We start from the raw sequence: 18,170 nt of genomic DNA on the forward strand, positions 1-18,170 counted from the left end.
CTTTCATTTTCCGCTAATTGCGTGTAAACAGTCCTTCCTTCTTATTTGTTAAATATAATATGCTATTGTTATTTTGGAACTAGTAATGGTTTAACCTTTTTGCTTACACAATGGTTTGGTGCAATTTGAGAACCTTTCGTTTTTAAGGTATTCATGATACTATGTTCCACCAATTTATTATTTACGTTAGTGCAAAATGAGCTTCATGAGTGTCACGTCCTTGAAAAAAAAAAATTGATAGTTAAACAGACATAGTGATCCACAATGCAACATTTCATAAGTGGTGTTGCCAATTTTTATCGAGTTCATATTAAATGCACCTTATTCTTTAATATGTTTTTTTTTCTTAAACTTGGGTTATTAGTTTTGTGCGAAACTACTAAATTTTGTTGCTTAGTTTTAGTATGTTGGAAATATAGTCCTGTACATCAAAATTTGAATTTGTATTACGATGTTTGGTGTATCGAATCCTAACATATTAAAAAATTTCTGGTAATGCAAGGAACAAAATTTATAAACAAAATTTTGTAAACCAAATGATGTAGATGTTGATGATTAAATTATTATTCTAATGTTAATTAACGTGTTTAATTTTTATTGATGATATATTATCAGTATTAAAAAAAAATCCTATTCAAGTGTTGCTTAGCATTATAAAAAAAAATCTCATTGTTTAGGCCTTAAGAAAACAATTAAACTGGTAATTTATTACACTTACTTTCCATAGGACCCACATAATTCAACTCTCTCTCTAGTCACTGCACCCAGTCCAAAAGAAGCCGAACACGAGGGGCATACACGTCAATTGAAATCTCCGACGGCTGCTCCGCCCTCGTGTATGAATTTGACCCATCAATAAATTATTAATTTTGTACTTAAAAAGGCTTTTTATAATGTTACATTCTTATTTTCTCTTTTTGGTTATACGAAGTATGGCACGACACTTTCGCGATGAACAACTTTCTGCTCAAACAGTTTTAATATAACATGAGGTAGTAACGTATATTTAGTATTAGAGTCAAATAAAAAATTAAATTAGAATCAGTAAATTTAAAAATTGCATTTGTATGAGTTCGACCTAAAATTCAGAGTTTCTTAAGAAAAAAAAGTTGATTATTGTATTTTACCTGGAACCAGTTGAAGCAGCGGCTGAAGCATAAACAGATCAGGTCCCAGATCGATATAGAGCCGACCCAAATGCCATCATTCTAAGATGAAGCATAAGCAGCCAAAAGAATAGGCTTTGCACCTGAAATAGGACTAATGAAGATCCAGAAGAATGGGTTTGGGCTTTCGAAAATATGAAGATTCAAAGGGTAAAGAAAAAAAATCTTTTGAACAACCAACCTGACATAAGGATTCTAGCCCGCCCACATTAGGGGAATATATTGATCGAGAAGAGAGAGTCAGACCCTAAATGGTTACGGAACATAGAGGAGATACGCTAGTGAGATACGTGTGTATGAGCTCGATGTGGCGATAGAAAATAATGTTGGAGAAATTACTCCCCTTGTATGAGAATTACAGTCAAGCAAACTACTTAAATAAAAAAAATAAAAAACTGTTATTTCCATTTGGATTTTATGAGGGCGGGTAGTACACGGGTGGTCGTATGGGAGTCCTTGGGCAATGCCCTGTGGGGCTGACGGATTGGGTTGGGTCCATTGGGTTGGGATGCGCAGTAAATGCAGTGTCCAGGTGTCCACGTTGGGACATGTTTCTGTTTCATGGAACGTGAGTTAGAATTGGATCGTCCAACCGTTTCCAGCTGGCATTGCAAAGCAGCTGCTCATGCCGTAACCGTTGTAAGAATATCGCTAGATGGACAAATTTTTTTAATCATATTTGTAAAAAAAGTAAATTTGTGACTAATAATTTGTCTTTTAAAAAATAAAGGATATTCATTAAATCATAAGAGAACATGTACAAACTGAGAATAATGTGCATAAAGAGTTTCAATAAAAACCCTGTCGAGACTTTCAACTTGGTCTAAAGAAAAAAAACGTTCAGCACAACGAAAAAACATATCTGCAAATGAACAATAAGGACAATAATTAAAGGCAATATTCAAACAAAACATCCATAAGCAAGTCCGGTGGTTCCTCAAACTACAAAGTCTCAAGAACACTACCCACCCTCATTCGTACTCGTCAACACCACAGTAATAATTTAAGAGTGATGTTGTTCTTACTCTAGTATCTTATATTTTCACCTTCCTTTTAATGAATTTTCTAATTACAAATTTGTCCATTCATAAAATGATTGATAAGGACATTAATTATCCTCTTTTGTGTTATTTTTTTATAAACAAAAGCTTGGGCGTGATAACTCTCACACTCAATTTATAGACGATTTGTCTACCTTAAACCGTAACTCATTTTTCTATCTCTTTCATTCAGAGAAATAAAAAATAAATAAACAATAGACTCATAAGATAACTTTTTCATTGAAGAAGTAGAAGATGATGTTTCTATGGAAGAAGTAGAAGATCACGTTCTCTTGAAGAAGAAGAGGGTGTGGGTCATTTGAATTTGCCTCACTGTGTATTTGAATTTGTTGTTGTCGTTGTCGAAGTTTTACATTTGAATTTGGCTACCTTTGTGGTTTTCCATTTCAATTTGCATACCTTTTTGTCTTTTGAATTTATATTTGATTTTGCCTACTATACTACGACTAGCATTAGCGCAGATTTTTGCCATCAAACTTTTTCATTTGAATTCGTATGCTTGCGTTGTTATTCGCACAAATTTATAATTTCACATGTATATATATTCAAGATTATTTTGAGAATAGTAGTGGGTGGGGAAAAATATTTTAATTTTTTTACTTTTTAAGGTAAGTAAGATTATAATGTGTGTGGAAAAATAAGACAATATTGTGAGTCTAGCAGCTCTCTAATTTAATCAACTATCACGTATTTACAAAAGGCTTTTCAGCCAAAATAGTGCTTGAAACTATCATAACATCAGTTTGGTTTTGAGATTTAAAATCAATAAAAATGGTCCATGAGATTTTTCATTGTTAATCATTTTGGTTATTCTGTGAAAATTTTTTCGTTAAATTGAAGAAACCACCGTTCAAGGAGAGAGATTGATTTAACAAAATTACTCTCAATTTAATAAAGATTTCTCACAAAATGATCAAAATGATTAATGGTGGACAATTTTTACTTTTATCGATTTTAAATTTTAGAGATCAAGATGAAGAGTTTGACAGACTCTGATACCATTTTGAATTAAAAACCCTTTACAAAGAATAGTTTAAATAAATAATCTTCTTAGCTTTGTCTTGCTTGCCAACTGTTTTTTGTGCATCTACTCTACCAGCTAAACCTTTGGGGGCTAACTTTATACAGGCAAATTGTCTGCCCTCCTGTTTGGGTACCCTTTCCATCTTTTTCTATATGTGCGGTCACGGTTAAGCCACGTTAACATTTTATATTCCTATTATTTTTTATCTTATTATCTTTATAAAATAATTAATATAAAATATTGACATGGTTTAATCGTGATCGTATAAAATAGAAGGAAATAAAAAGAACACCTAAACAAGAAGGCAGACAATCTAACTCTTAACTTTATGGTGATGGTTTTTTGCTATTGCATGGAGGATGTATGGGATGATGGATGATGAACGGATGGATGGATGGATTGACTTTCTAGGAACTGCCACTATCATAGCGTGTGAGAACTTTATCCCTATTACTCGATCACATGATGTGCTTTTCTCTTGTCCAACGTGTACTTCAACTTTTTCACTTGTTGACTATGACACTAGGATATCTCCCTCATGGAATAACAGTGACAGCATTGTTATCTGATGAGTTTAATGTACATGATGTGGATGCAAATTTTGAGAAACTGGCATCGTGATGTCTTAGATATAGATAACCTTCTCAGCGTTGCTACTTTTCATTTGCGTTCTTTTTTGTGTTATGTAGAAAGGAAATCTTCCGCAACAACTTGGTGCGCATGTCACAATTACTATCTGATGGCAATAAGGGGGTGCGTGGTTGCCTAGCAAATAGGTAAGGCATTAGGGATTATTTAAGACGATAGGAGTTACATTAATATTTAAATTTGAGAGTTGTTGTCATTTAGTAATACGATATAGGAATATTCCTCTTCATTTGTAAGTGAAATGTTTTAAATTCGATTATTGCCAAAGACGAATTTGAATCATATTATTACTAGCTCATTGTAAGGCTTAGCTCAATCATCATCTCCCTAATGTAAATAGTATCGCTTTTTAGAGTTGTTATATTTGTATTCTAAAATAGATGTTCTGCTCTTTTTTTTCTTCTTTTTCCGTTGGGTAGGATGCATGATTATTGTTCTTTTATACTGAAGAAAGTTGAGGTTCTACCATATAACCAATGTGAGGAGTAACCTAACCTCTTGTAAACCTTTACAAGACTTATCTTTTTACCAATACGGAATTCTTTTATCTTCACGTTCTCATATATACAAAGAAATGCCTACAACCACAAAACACAAAACTAATAAACAAATTTGGGTCCAGTAACCCCATAGATCTTCCTGAGCTAAACGACCAAAATCATCGGGAGGAGCCTGAAAAATATGACAGTGGGTCCACACTCCAAGGAAGGACCAATTCCAGCTAATTTATCCGCAACATGGTTCCATTGCTTATAAGTGCTGAATCCTACGTCGGGAGAATGCATGATGATTGTTTTGACTTCCATTGCAAAAAAATTAATTTGTGAAATAATCACATTTATCTTGTTTCAGTAAAATCTCATTTACCTTGTTTCAACGTTACAATTTGGTGTCATTCAGTATTATGAACAGGTGGTATTCATTTTTACTTGAAAATAAGAGGTCTTAGGTTCAAATCTCGTGGATGGCGAATTCAATACCAAACTAGGCTGCCCATTGTGTAACTTACCCAAACTCCCCGTCTTCTTAGTGTAAAAATATCGATCTATAAAAAAAAAAAAAAACATTACAATTTAGTAACAAATCAATCAAATAGTTCACTTGGGCTAAAATAATTGGACTTGGGGCTCACCTACGACTTTTGACAGGTTTGGGCCACTCGAGCTCAAGCTACTCTTTTGTTATGGGCCCAGCCCTTCGCCCGGAAATAGATTCTTATGGCCCATGTGCAAGAAGCCCAGAACCATTTTATTATAAATTTCCTGGAATAAACGCTAATTTCACTTTTGTCCTCAAATGCAAATGGTACTTTTAGGCAAATATTTAGCAACCCTCACGAATTATACGCTTTTATTCACCTTCTTCCTTGAATTTTCAATTTGAATTTATCAGTTATTCAATTCATTTAAACTTCTCTCGACTTAGAGCTCGTTTGTAAATACTTTTAAAATAACTGAAAACGATTTTTTGTGAATTAATTTTGGATTCCAAAAGCACATTAAGTGTTTTTTTAAACAAGCATATGTTTTTTGTAGGAAGCACTTAAAGTGTTTTTTAAAACTTCACCTGTATTTTTACTAAAGATTTGTTTCAAAAATATTTTCACCAAAAGTAATTTTAGTCATTTTAAAAGTACTTTCAAACGAGCCCTTAATGACTAGAATTCCAAATATTTACTCATTTTGCTTGTAAATATATATTTGTTGACATATATGTTTTAAAAGTTAATTATGCCCATTAAACAGAATAAAATTAACAAAAAATAGTAGCACAACTGTGTTAATAGAATACATGCACGAATTCAAAACTTTGTCGGAGGGCAAGATGGAACGAGGATCAAACTTTTGTGGCATTACTAAAGTTTTCCCTAAGTTATATTTTGGGCTTGAAATACAAATGTAATCAAATTTTTTATTATATACAGACAGTGCATGGGTGGAGACACAAAGGAACCAGCGTGGTTCCAAGCTCACCATTGTGTAAGATATTTTTAGAGGCTTCAAGTCCGCAGTTGTAGAGCCGTGGGACATGAGAAAGAAATGTCCTTGTAAGAAAGTTGATTTGAATGACGTCGTGTTCTATATTTTTTTAACAATTTTGCTTGTTTTGTCTTTGTGGTTTAGTGAAACTCAGGGATAAGTTTTAAATAATGTTGTTTCTAAAGCTAATAAACTATTATTTACAATCCTTCTCTTTGCCCTCATTTTTCTATCAAATGATTTTAACCATTTTTTTATTTTATATTTTATTCCTATAATTTCAAATTTTTTTTATTGCTTACCTTGCTCTCTACCAGTGTTTGAAATATCTTGGATATGCTCGATATTTCTACGGAAATATCCAAAAATTCAAAGAACAATATGGAAAGAGGGGGTGAAGTCTAAACATCACCCCATATCCACAATATTTTCGGAAACCAATTAATCTCCTCGATAATTTTGATATTTTCAGGAAATATCCAATGTTTGAAGACAATTTGCAAAAAGTTTGCAAGAAATATCCATGAGCCTATGCATTCTTTATTTTTCAATTTATTTCTTTATGGTATTAGTTGACTTCAATAAAACTTGTGCTGTGACGATCTGTCCCTAATTTTATGTTTTTACAAATTTTAAAAGCATGATTTTACGAACGGGTCGTCACATGTGCTGCTTTCATTATGAAAATTTTAATTAAGTTATGTATAATATTATTCTTTCTAGTGAAATGCTTTATTTTATTACTTGTCATTATAAGGAAGTTCTTCTTCTCACATATCACATACTTATTGTTTACACTATATCTAATAAATAATTCTTGATTCATATGTGTGTGTGTGGCTTCATATGATATTTTCTAAAAAAAAATTTAAAATTTCCATGTTTTTGAGCAAATTTCCATTATTTCCATTGAAGGCAATCAATATAGATATACGATATATCCATCGGTATTTCCACAAATTTGCCTATCGATATTTCTATTAATACTGATATTTTAAACACTACTCTCTACCTCCCACTTAGTTGTATCGTACACTTACTTTAATTACTCATGTTTTGAGTTCAAATTTTTTTTCTTAATACATACTTTGAAACACATATCTCAATTTTTTTAGCGTCAATTCATATTTAACAATTACATTTAATCCATTACCACTATTGATCTACGAACAATATAATTACATTTGATTCAACGATCACCAATCCCTCAATTTAAACTGTTAAATAAATTATGCGATCAAACATGTGTCGACATGCGTTCTAAAAAAAAAAAGAAATGTAATTAGGGAAATAGCAAAAAAGAAAAAAAAAAGTAAAAAAAAAAAAAAAAAAAAAGCAGTCTCCCGCGTTTAAAAAGGAGAGGGATTCTGACCAAGCGAATTCGGTACCTATATAAATACATACAAAAAAGAGGCAGCCGCTTCTTGAAAACCCTGGTTTTTGGGGTTTTTCCATTCTTCCAAACACTCGGCGGCCGCACCGCACACAACACTCAACAACCAAATCTCCATAGCCGCAGCAGCTCCAGCAAAGAAGACGACTGGCCACCCAATTCTCGTACCCACCTCGGCCGGCTATCCCAGCTGAACCGAAACACCGACGCCTAGGACATCCTCACTGAAATTCTTTGCAGGAGGATCCGTAGGGCGAGACAACCATGGGCGTCGAGTTGAGGAACAACGAGGCGGCTTTGGATGAGATGGCGGAGGACGGAGATTTCACCGATTCCGACCTCGTCGATCACATCAGGGATATTCTTTGCTCAGTGACTTCAGGTTCACCAGCGGTAAGGATTCCGATTCCCCAACTGTGGATTTCTTGCACCAGTTTAGGGTTTTAGTGAACTTGCCCTTGATTGTTTTGGTATGGATGTTAATTTTAACAAGTTTGATTTGAATTGTTTAGGCTCTGGCTGAAAACAAGGACTACGAACGGCTCATTTCGGTTGTGAGCCACGACGGAGGGCACGGCGCCGATGAGGAGGCTTTTCTTGTGGTATGTTGTTAATCAATTAATTTATTTCTAGTTGAATTGGTTTTATCCGAGTTTTGAATTTTTTTTTTTTTTTTTGGTTTATTGCCTCGGTGGTATGTGCTTACAGTATATTCAATTAATTTGGTTTCAATTAAATTTGTTTTGCCTAAGTTTTAAATTTTTCGGTTTATTGCTTGGCAGACGACTTTGGAGGCACTATCTAGAGCAGTTTCTTGTATAGATCATGATCTACACAATCTACTTCTTGCTGCTGTAAGTTGTTAGTATAATTTTTTTTGCTTTTGTCTCGCTGTATGTATCCAATCCTTGGTGGTTTTTTTTTATTAATAATCGATTGCGAAAATGTTTCAGATTTTTGGGATGAACTTGTGGACGCAGAGGCCTCAGGTGATGGATGCGGTGATTCATTTCATTATTTCGTTGGTATGTGGGTTTTACATGTTTCTACTTTGTCAAAGTTTAAAGCTTTTTGAACAAGTTGGCAGAAATTTTAGATTTTTTTTGCTTCATGGTGGCACAGGCTGCTTCCAGCGGGAAGTTTGTAGATGAGTGTTTGGCGATGCTCACAAAGCAATTCTTTCCACCTAAAAGTTTCCAGCTGCCACGCGGTCTTATAAAAAAGGACCAAGTTTTATCTCGCGTGCATTCAGCTCTGAATGATATTGCTGATATGCTACCACTTTCCCCTGCGAGATTGGTGCCAATTGTTTTAGCTGCAACACCACAATATCGTTTTCATGATATAAATGTAAGTTAATTCTGCACGGCACGTACCCATCTAGTAATAAAGTGTTGTTCACTCAAAAAGATATCCTCTGCAATCTTTGTTAGCTTTCGTATGGTATATATACATAAGCGACAGATGTTTTCAAAGTGGCCATGATTGTTTAGGCCAATGTTTCATTGTACATAGCTTTGTATCATATCGTTTCTTCTTCATAATGATGGCTTTTCCCTCCAACTGTGATTAATAATTGAATATGTTTCTATTTTTTTTCCTTTTGGATGTCTGCATTGCTTACCATCCCAGTGTTCTCTAAATTGATAAATATATGATATGCCATATTGCTCTTGTAGACTCTTAGTGTTGTGATGTACGTAGAGAACATGCTAAAGTTGGAGAGTGGCACTCTTGGTGAAGTAGTTCGGATCCCAATGCTAACTGGCGTGGTGGAATTGCTGCTAGACTTGGACGTATGTATATTCAATTGAAATTGAAATTAACATTTGAATGGAATAATTGTTTTAATTTTTTTTTCATGACAAACATTATGAAGTGGCTTCCTACAGGTGGAGATTGGATGGGATGACATAGAAGATGACTCAAGTAAAGGAATATTTGAGATGGAGCTAGAAGCTGTACACGAGTCTATGGATGATGATCTGAATGATGATAGTGAGGTATGATTGAGTTTGATTACTCTTATCCACATTGAACACCCCATGCATACAACCCTTGAATTTCTTTATGATTTTATTTTGTGAGGTGCCGGGGATATATAAGGCAACAAGTTGAAACCCTCTTGATGGTAGTATTAATTAATGCAATGTCTGACAACGAGTTGATAGAACTTAGCATGCAAGAGGGAAATAGGTGTTCAAAATTCAAGGAGAAAGAGACAATGGGGAAGAGAGGAGGGTGAGACAGAATATGAAGCATAGTTGCTACTTTGCAGTTTTCCCTGAGTTTATTGATATTTGTTTTGGTTCTCACATCAATCTTGTTCTTCCGTATTGTTCATGATGATTTTAAACCTTCATTATATAGTGATTACAAGTTATTTATACAGATTGCAAGAAAATTAAGTACGAAGGTTTCAGGAAGTAATTCATTTGCCGAAAAATTAGATAGCTTGTTGGTGTTAACTTTTGAGCATCTTGAGTCTTGTGAAGTTGGTGGCCGTTTGATCGAGGTATCTTTCAACTCTTTGATTTTGAGGTTGACATGCTCAATATGACTGTCTCCATTCTTCACATTTTAATTCCTATGTATATGGCGTGTTTAGGTCTTTGAAACTCTACTGGAGTCATTTAAGAGGACTGTTTTGACTGCATACAAATCGAAGTTTGCCCAGGTAATTTATAAAATTTTCCATATCTGTTTTCTTAATTCATTATTTTGTTTTTTCCTTTATTCCTCTTCGTATATCTACCGGTTTGTCTATCCCCTTATTAACTTGCTTTTTTTTCTTATTGCAGTTTGTGATCTTCTATGCATGTTCTCTAGATCCTGGAAATTGTGGCGTGACATTTGCTTTGATGCTTGAAAATACTTTTTTCTGCAGTACCAACCCCCCACTTCTCAGGTAATATGCTTGCCCTTACTTGTGTATAGTCAGGTATTCTTTGTTTTTACTTCTTAGTTCGTAAACTGGGGTATAGTATTCATATCACGAGTTGCTTTTACACTTGTCCTTAAAACTTAAACTGGATGTAAACATATAATCTTTTTTTTTTATCATCTATATCATTTTTGTTAGTGATTTTCTGTAATTGCTATCTATCACATTTGTACTTTCGTACCTTTGGGTGCAGCTTGTAGGATTTGAAACTTTTGTAATGAATATCTGTACTTGCATCAGTGCCCATTATGATACAACATAGGTTAGATATATATGAGGCATGTCCAGGCATTTTTGACATGCCCATTAATTAACCCACATGTAATCACTGCTTATCTTAAGAGAAACGTTGGAAAACCTGGGAGGCTATTTATATGGTTTAACATATTTTGTTTTATTAAATCACTGTGGTGGATGCCATCTGTTGCACAGGTTCTCTCACATACCATTTTTTTTTCCAATTTATTTTTTCTTATTTTCTTTTGGTGTGTGTTTACAAGGAGAGTATCTTAAGCTTCTTGAATCATCTATGTAATATTATGGCAAACTAGAACATTCTGAATATCATAGTTTTGGATTTTAGATGTTTCACGCATCGTTTATAGTACTGATTTCTCTTTTTGGTTTTGTGCAGAATGAGTGCCGTTTCTTATCTTGCTAGTTATTTGTCTCGTGCGAAGTTTCTGTCGGCTTCTGTGATTGCTAACACTTTGGAAAGGTTGTGTTCAAACCAATAGCCCCATGTAATCTCCTTTTTTACAATGACTCAGCAATGAGACATAAGAAGGGAAATACAGAAGGAATTTGTCTAACGCTGTTGTCATATGTTACTCTGGTTCCAGGTTGGTGGATTGGTGCTGTAAATATGTCAAAACGCAGAATGACAAAGTAAATCCGGAAGCTCATAGAGTGTTTTATTCAGGATGTCAGGTTTGTTTTGTTTCACTTTGGAATCAGTTCTTCAGGCATAATAATAAATATTTCAGATTACTTGGTTTTCAAGATATCATGTGAAGAGTGTAAACAACCTGTTCAATCAAGTGAATTTCATATTGTAATATCTTTTTGTTTTGAAATTTGGTTTTTTGGTTTATTAAATATCGAATTGCCAAGTCAAACTTTTGTTGACACTCAGTCTTATCTCTACACTATCTGAGGGAAGATTCCATATCTAGTTCTGGAACTAAGTTCGCAACTTTTGGACATTCAAACTGCAATTTTCCCTATGCTATTAGTTGCATCATGTGATTCATTTGCTTCTATGCTTAAGTTACTTAAATGTTATATCTATGTTTTGCACTATCAAATTTATGTACTTGTATAATTCCATTGATGCCGATTTACTCGTCCAACAGGCCATCATGTATTTGCTTTGCTTCCGAATGAGGTCAATGATGGATGTTCCTCTGCTGAAGTCATGGCTTCTTCGTCTGCCTTTGGAGTCTGTTTTGAATAATAAATTGAGCCCGCTGCAGGTGAGGACCGTTTACATGTAGTTCCACCCTGTACAAAAATGGGCTACATTATAATTATTTCGTTTATCTTTCTATTCTTTCGATCTTTGATTCTCTTTCATACCATTCGAGAAGGATGCTTTAATGTCTAAAACTATTGCATCATTGTGCTTAATTTTGTTCTCGATTTTGAAAGGTGTGTCTGCCTTCCATAGTAAACGAGTTTCTACGGCAATCAAAAGCAGCTGGTTTATTCATGACACTTGACAAATTCGATTTCGATGACTATCTGGAATCAGAACTTTCAAAGGAATTTGGTGGGAGGGAAAGGCTAGACATGTTCTTCCCATTTGACCCGTGCTTGCTGAAGAAAAGTGACAGGTTTGTATTAACTTTGAACTTTCGAGGTCAAAAAGGAAAGTTTTGTTAGCCGTAAGATTCAAATGCTTAAAACCTGTTTTGAAAGCTTTGCTGACACTAGTTTTTCCTTTATCCAAAGGTACATCCGGCCGAAGTTCATTTTCTGGTCGATGGTTCATCCTACGTATGACGATGACGAAGATTCCAGTGATGAAGACATAGGTGACGCTGTCGCGGATGAAAATGTGGACGGAATGGATTATGCGATTTTGCAACAGCATTATGATCTCGATGAATTTGACTCCGCGTTGAACAAAATGTCAATCACACCAAAGAATTCCTTACATAGTACATTTGGTGGTGCAATAAAACAGCCCATGCGGATGCCTTCAAGAATTAGACCGTCCACAAGTCCGGAGTCTCTGTAAACTAAAACGCGTAACCCTTTCCCCTCTCATTTATGAAAGAAGCGTGAAAACTGTATTGTTTGTACAAACAGATTGTGCTGGCCACATTTAGCCCCGTCGTCGGGGGAATGCGGTGAGCTGATGATGAGTGAGATGTGTAGTGGTAGAGTTCAGCTTCTAGTTATTTTTTGGTTGTGTTATGTAACATTATGGAGCACTGTTCTCCTGCCCGAGTTCGAATTTCTCACGATCCATCCTTGTTATCCCAAATCTTGGAACCCTTACTGGCAATGATTATGTTTACAGATGCAAAAAAATGTTGCAATGGTTGATTAAATGTGTCCTACTTGGTTAACTCGATCTGTGAGTTTGCAAGAAACTGTACATAAATCCGAAATACGAGTTATCGCTGGTCAATTCCGACCACCAGCACCCGCGGAAACCGCAGAAGCTACAAGCATCAGTGAAAGTAGTTGAACCAAGGTCAAGTCCGATCATTGTCACGCCGCAGACACCGCAGAAGCTACAACCATCAGTGAGTAGTTGAACCAATGTATGCTTGTTAGTTGTTGCGTTAACGTAGCTACATATTCTCAATTTCATCGGTGTTCAGTTGGGAATATTGGGCCTTATTACAGTAAGCTTTTGGTTTAGGGATTCTACTAACTCACACCCAAGATTTTGTTAGGTACACCATCAACCCTCGATAAATGATTTTCACACGTCCCATTTGTTACATCCCTTTTGTTTCCGCTAAGAGTGCAAGTTAGATTGGAAGTTCTGCATTAAAATTTTGATTTCGAATCCAAATATTTTTGAAAAGATTGAATAGAAAGTAGAGTGCATATAGAGATTCAAAAAATTCCGAGTTCTGATCTAAATTAGTGTTACCATCTAGCCATATAACATGAAGGTGTGCCAATCACATGCAAAAACATTTAGACGACAGATTTTCTTCCGCAAACACAGATATCATTTATATTAATCTCACACCAATAAATAATCAAACGAAATTGTATAAAGAGGAAGAAGAAGCTGAAGCTTCAATAATATTAAGAAAAACTAATGAAAATAACTTGAAAACTTTAACCAAAAGGACAAAAAGATGTAAGTGAAAGTACCAGGAGTGATATTTTAGAGTAAAAATATCCTTAACGTTAAATATGAACAGTACCATGAATGTTTCATTAAGACTCCCTCAATATTACCCAAAGGAAAATGAAGAAGCGCCAATTGAATAGAGAGATTCAAATTTGAACAATGATTTTTTTGTTTTTTTTTTTTGTGGTAAATACAATGAGTGAGACTTGACAATGACTGTGAACCCATATGTTGGGTCCAGAGTCCATGAAACGAATCGAATTGATTCTTTCTTTGATACAGGAGAAAGTTTAGGGTTATTTACACAGTTACAGTCTTATTACGCTGCGTCTGCCGGAAAACCATATTTCCGGCAAACACGCAATGACCCATAATATCGTGCCAAGCGGCTTTGAGCCACATGACACTGCGACGGCATATTTTACAGACACCACCAGGTGAAAAAAGCAACAACCCATGATGCTCTTCCACCCTCTTTAACATCTAACAGCTGACTTTGAAGTATCTCCGATGACCACCAAGAATGACCTGCATTAGTTAAACATATCACATATCATCACAAGAATTTATAAACCAGAAAATAAATTTAATAAAAAACGAGGGACTTGATACAATGCTATATATATATATATGTATGTATGTATGTATATACTAGTATTCGGTCCCATGTGCTTTGATCCCTGATTTCCTGGTCATAGAAAAAAGCCCTGTTTCAGATGTGACTAAAATTCCACATAGTTGGGAAGTTGCTAGATTCAAAAAATAAATAAAAGGGGGAAATCGAGGGTGTATACACACATGTGTCACTATCTCTCATCACGGATATGGTGAAATGGCACTACGATAGAAGCTCACGTAATAATAAAGCTAAAAGTAAAAGAATCTCAGGTCAAACAGTTCTAAAGCATCATTATCTATTCCAAACACAACTACCCGTGTTGCAATGCAAAAATTTCCCACAGAGGTTCGATTTAAATTGGAATTTGTCATAAGCTACGATTCTATGCTACGAGTAAAATCGTACTTTATAAGGGAAAACAGGTGTCACCTCTAGAAAGTAAAGATAATAACTTGCAAGGCTAGATTTAGAGGCTGCCACTTAGGTAGCAGTAGCTTCTCATAGTCCTGCTGCAATAAGGATTACCTGCATCCCCGACAAAGACGGATTTCCAGTGTAATTATGCAGATATGTTTAATAAAAAGGTGGACAAGGTGACAATCTCTACCTCCAGAAGTGACCTTTCTGATTTACCACTCAACCTGCAGTTTGATCGGAACCACTGGTGAATTGAGGAGAATTAGTAGGAAGCATATACTGCGTCTGTCCTGGAGCTGGTGCAACTATACCTGAAAAAACCAGCAAACCAGAATCACCGACTATAGACTTGAATTATTATAACTGCACATCTCTTCTTGCCAACTTCCATCAGTGCGGCAATGCTGAAATCAGGTGCGCAGGCATAGCATGCAAAATGAGTTACCATAAATCAAGGAAAAAAAAAAAAGATTTTTTTTAAGAGAAAGTCTCATTACGCGACTTTCATATGTGGTAATTGATCTTATAAAAAAAAAAAATTGTGGTACTTGGAACATTTATCTGATCGGCTCATAAACATTTTAGCATCAGAAAGTTGCCTGCAGGATAACATGTTAATAAATTGCAATGAAGGTGATCATTCTTGTAAATGGGAAGAAGGGTTTTAGGAAGAGAATGTTGCCTGCAGGATATGGTGTTTGAATCGTTGGAATGGCAGCTGGGGATGCTGCACCGACATTGGCCCCACTGAATTGCATTACATGATGACCTGGAACTCCATAGTTTTGAACTGTTGCATATCCCTGGTTTCCAGGGAGTGACTGACCGAATTGTCCATATGAATATACGCCAGGGTTAACTGTGCCTGGTACCCCATATATCTGAAGGTATTGCTGCTGAGTCATGTAAGGACTGTAGGCACCCTGGCGAAAGTTGACGAACAAAAGTTGGTAACCGGCTTAGTTAGCTTTTGAACAATCAAGCATTGTTCTTTTACTCTTTAAAATCGCAAATAAAAGCTGTGTAATGACATATTAAGTATTGACCTGTGGGTAGACAAATTCAGGTCCATATCCTGTGTACCTGCAAAACAGAAATTCTTGAACCTCTTGAGATCATACAGCCACATGGAATTTCAACAACGTAAGGAACCCAAGCTTCCTCTCAAGCTTTTCAAAGATGGGCACCAGTTAAGTGTCCACAAAACAATGGGAGTACTACTATAACATAAAACGCTTGATGAAATACTACAGCACATGCATAAAGCTACAAAGCAAACTAAATAAGATTTTCATTACAATGTGATTCCATGGTTTTGCACAGCTTAATGCTAGTAAGTTTCTATGTAGTCAAGCATATCCCACCCAACCTTCAACATACGATAAACGATAAACACACTTTGACAAAAAGCCTCCCCCAAATACACAATTTTTATTATCACCTGTAAAATGACCTTCGCTAGCTAAGGTTTCAGTCTTAGGTACTCAAAAACGATTACTTAATAGCTCAAATTTCAAAAATTTGAATGCTGAGGAAATGGTTGGCGAGAAAAGACACTCGATCAGATAGTTGTTGTGTGTTCTGGAATGAAATTTTGCCTCTTGCAGTCAAGACAAATTGCATAAGCTCCAACACCCAGCACCCAACACCCAACACCCAAATGGCCTCAACCGGTAAGCTTGAGATGAACATCTAAAGTCAAGAGCTTTCTAAGTTTAAAACTCACCCATAAGACGGGTACACAAACCCGGGCTGGTAACCATGAGGAATAGGGTGGTGGTAAGCAGGGTGGGGGCTCCCCATGTAAGCAGCTCTATGCGGCTGCACGCGCCCGAGGATTGGAGCTGGTGATCTCACTTGCCCTGCAATCCAATCAACCAAAGCAACAATTCGATTGCAAATCCAGCATTAGAAACGCAGTTCCTAAGTACCCAGCAGAACAAAAATGCAAGGAAAACAAAAAACACAACGAGAAATAGATAAAAATATACCATGAAAAAGGAAAGGTTGGCGGGGACGACCCAGAGAAGCAAGATTGCAGTTAGCTCTGCGGCCATCGATCACAGGATTGGGATCCAAGCAAGCCCTTCTTGCAGATTCAGATTCACGAAATGTGACCTAAACCCTCCAAACAAAAACAAACCAGAAACCAAAAAAAGCTGATTAATCTCAAATTTATCAAAATTTGATTGATTGTTTCATATGTTGGGAAAATGAGAGAGATGGGTTATTGAGTACTGACAAAGCCATAGCCTTTGGATCGGCCGGTGTTCTTATCGGTGATAACGACAGCCTCAAAGATGTCGCCGAACTGCTCGAAGTGACGCCGTAGAGTGTCGCTCTGGGTCTCCCAGGCCAATCCCCCCACGAACACCTTCGTCAACGTCGTGTCCCCGAACGGGGAATTGAACAGCTGAGCCCCTCCTTGCTGTTGCTGCTGCTGGTAAGCCATATACACACAAACATAGAGAGAGAGAGAGAGAGAGAGAGAGAGAGAGAGAGAGAGGATCAGGGAAGACGACGACTGAAACAAAAGGGAAATTCTCAGAGTCACGTGACAGACACGTGGACCCAGAAGGCGTTGAGGTCCATGATCTTCTGCTCTCTGTCTTTTTTGCTTTCAGAAAACCCTACCCACTGCCAACAGCCCTAGTACTGGACTCTACAGAGACAGAAAAGGTTTTGAAAAGTCGAAGACAGAAACAGAGCTTTCAGAGAATTGAAATTAGAGATTGGATCAAATCAAAAATTTGAAATTGAAATTAACCCAATTCGATTCGAGGATTGAAAAGCAAAACCCAGAAGGGATTTGATCAGATAAACGCTGGTGATTTGGAATTTCGGAGGGTAAAAACCTGCAGTGATTTGCCGGAAAATATGACTGACACCAAAAGGACGTTGCTAATCATTCGATCGCTCAGGCCCTGAGAAATATGGCTGCTTAGTTGTTTTTTTTATTTTATTTTTTTTTCCCTCTTTCCTTTTTTAGAATCTTCCCGACATGACTTTACGTGGTCTAAGTAGAGTCGGGCTAAATGGGTCCAGATCAACCCCAAAGTATATCGAAGCTCAAACGGAACTATAATTGGTATGGTAATTAATTAAATTATAGGTAAATTACGTTATACTACTTTAATTTTTTGAATACATCGATATTTTTACATTAAGAGCAAGAGAGTTCGGTTAAACCACACAATAGCCAACCTAATTTGGTATCGAATTCGTCATCCACGATATTCAAACTTAAGATCTCTTGCTTCCAAGTGAAGAGAAATTACTACTAAATCGTTGTACTGAGTGACTATACTACTTTAATTTTAGATCACATAATAAACTCATATTTTATCTTTTAAACATTGCAATGTTATACATCAATTTACAAATTCGTTGCAATATCACACATCTGTTAAATTTTCTATCAATTTGATCGATAACTACTAATGTAGCAATCGTGGGGCTCGCAATTTAACGAATATGAAAATCAACTTTGCGCCACGTGGACAAACAATTAATGATAAATTATTAATCGCGCTACCTAGATTCCGATTACGATTTTCAGTTCCACCAATTAGGTTATAATTGTAGTGATAATAGATT

General features: G+C 35.9%; 2 protein-coding genes across 5 annotated transcripts; one reads left to right on the forward strand and one right to left on the reverse strand.

Annotated features, from left to right (window-relative positions):
* The first annotated feature begins 7,385 nt into the window (after window positions 1–7,385).
* LOC103959149 (RNA polymerase I-specific transcription initiation factor RRN3) lies at window positions 7,386–12,527 on the forward strand. Its single transcript, XM_009371500.3, has 15 exons — window positions 7,386–7,664; window positions 7,784–7,873; window positions 8,054–8,125; window positions 8,225–8,296; window positions 8,394–8,621; window positions 8,951–9,067; window positions 9,164–9,274; window positions 9,664–9,786; window positions 9,880–9,948; window positions 10,073–10,179; window positions 10,850–10,933; window positions 11,058–11,145; window positions 11,571–11,690; window positions 11,866–12,050; window positions 12,169–12,527. Exons 1-15 carry the CDS (start codon window positions 7,536–7,538, stop codon window positions 12,455–12,457), a joined length of 1,884 nt encoding a protein of 627 aa, XP_009369775.2. The 5' UTR covers window positions 7,386–7,535; the 3' UTR covers window positions 12,458–12,527.
* Window positions 12,528–13,655: 1,128 nt separating this feature from the next.
* On the reverse strand, window positions 13,656–17,377 carry LOC103959148 (RNA-binding protein 24). 4 transcript variants are annotated; one of them, XR_668996.3, is made up of 8 exons: window positions 16,816–17,377; window positions 16,565–16,691; window positions 16,300–16,435; window positions 15,620–15,656; window positions 15,256–15,496; window positions 14,764–14,884; window positions 14,586–14,681; window positions 13,656–14,065 (listed from the first exon to the last, which is right to left on the reverse strand). XR_668996.3 is itself a non-coding variant. In XM_009371498.3 (7 exons), the coding sequence occupies exons 1-6, from the start codon at window positions 17,023–17,025 to the stop codon at window positions 14,793–14,795; spliced, it is 843 nt and encodes a 280-aa protein (XP_009369773.2). In that variant the 5' UTR covers window positions 17,026–17,377; the 3' UTR covers window positions 13,656–14,065; window positions 14,764–14,792. The 4 variants fall into 4 exon arrangements, 2 of the variants coding, with proteins under 2 accessions (XP_009369773.2, XP_048431484.1); XR_668997.3 differs by having other exon boundaries at window positions 14,562–14,681; XM_009371498.3 differs by lacking the exon at window positions 14,586–14,681.
* Window positions 17,378–18,170: the final 793 nt, after the last annotated feature.

The sequence above is a fragment of a genome, unplaced genomic scaffold (assembly GCF_019419815.1).
Source record: "Pyrus x bretschneideri cultivar Hongxiangsu unplaced genomic scaffold, Pyrus_bretschneideri_v1 Contig8, whole genome shotgun sequence".
In the NCBI taxonomy this organism is placed as follows: Eukaryota; Viridiplantae; Streptophyta; class Magnoliopsida; order Rosales; family Rosaceae; genus Pyrus; species Pyrus x bretschneideri.

What these genes read in the sequence shown, in the direction of transcription:
- LOC103959148 (XM_009371498.3), bottom strand. Translation starts at nt 17,025, where the DNA reads ATGGCTTACCAGCAGCAGCAACAGCAAGGAGGGGCTCAGCTGTTCAAT. An exon ending in CTGAATTTGTCTACCCACAG is followed by an intron (nt 15,497 to 15,619) that starts GTCAATACTTAA and finishes AACTTTCGCCAG; the next exon opens with GGTGCCTACAGTCCTTACAT. An exon ending in TCAAACACCATATCCTGCAG is followed by an intron (nt 14,885 to 15,255) that starts GCAACATTCTCT and finishes TGGTTTTTTCAG; the next exon opens with GTATAGTTGCACCAGCTCCA.
- LOC103959149 (XM_009371500.3), top strand. Translation starts at nt 7,536, where the DNA reads ATGGGCGTCGAGTTGAGGAACAACGAGGCGGCTTTGGATGAGATGGCG. An exon ending in ACAAATCGAAGTTTGCCCAG is followed by an intron (nt 9,949 to 10,072) that starts GTAATTTATAAA and finishes TTCTTATTGCAG; the next exon opens with TTTGTGATCTTCTATGCATG. An exon ending in ATTGCTAACACTTTGGAAAG is followed by an intron (nt 10,934 to 11,057) that starts GTTGTGTTCAAA and finishes CTCTGGTTCCAG; the next exon opens with GTTGGTGGATTGGTGCTGTA.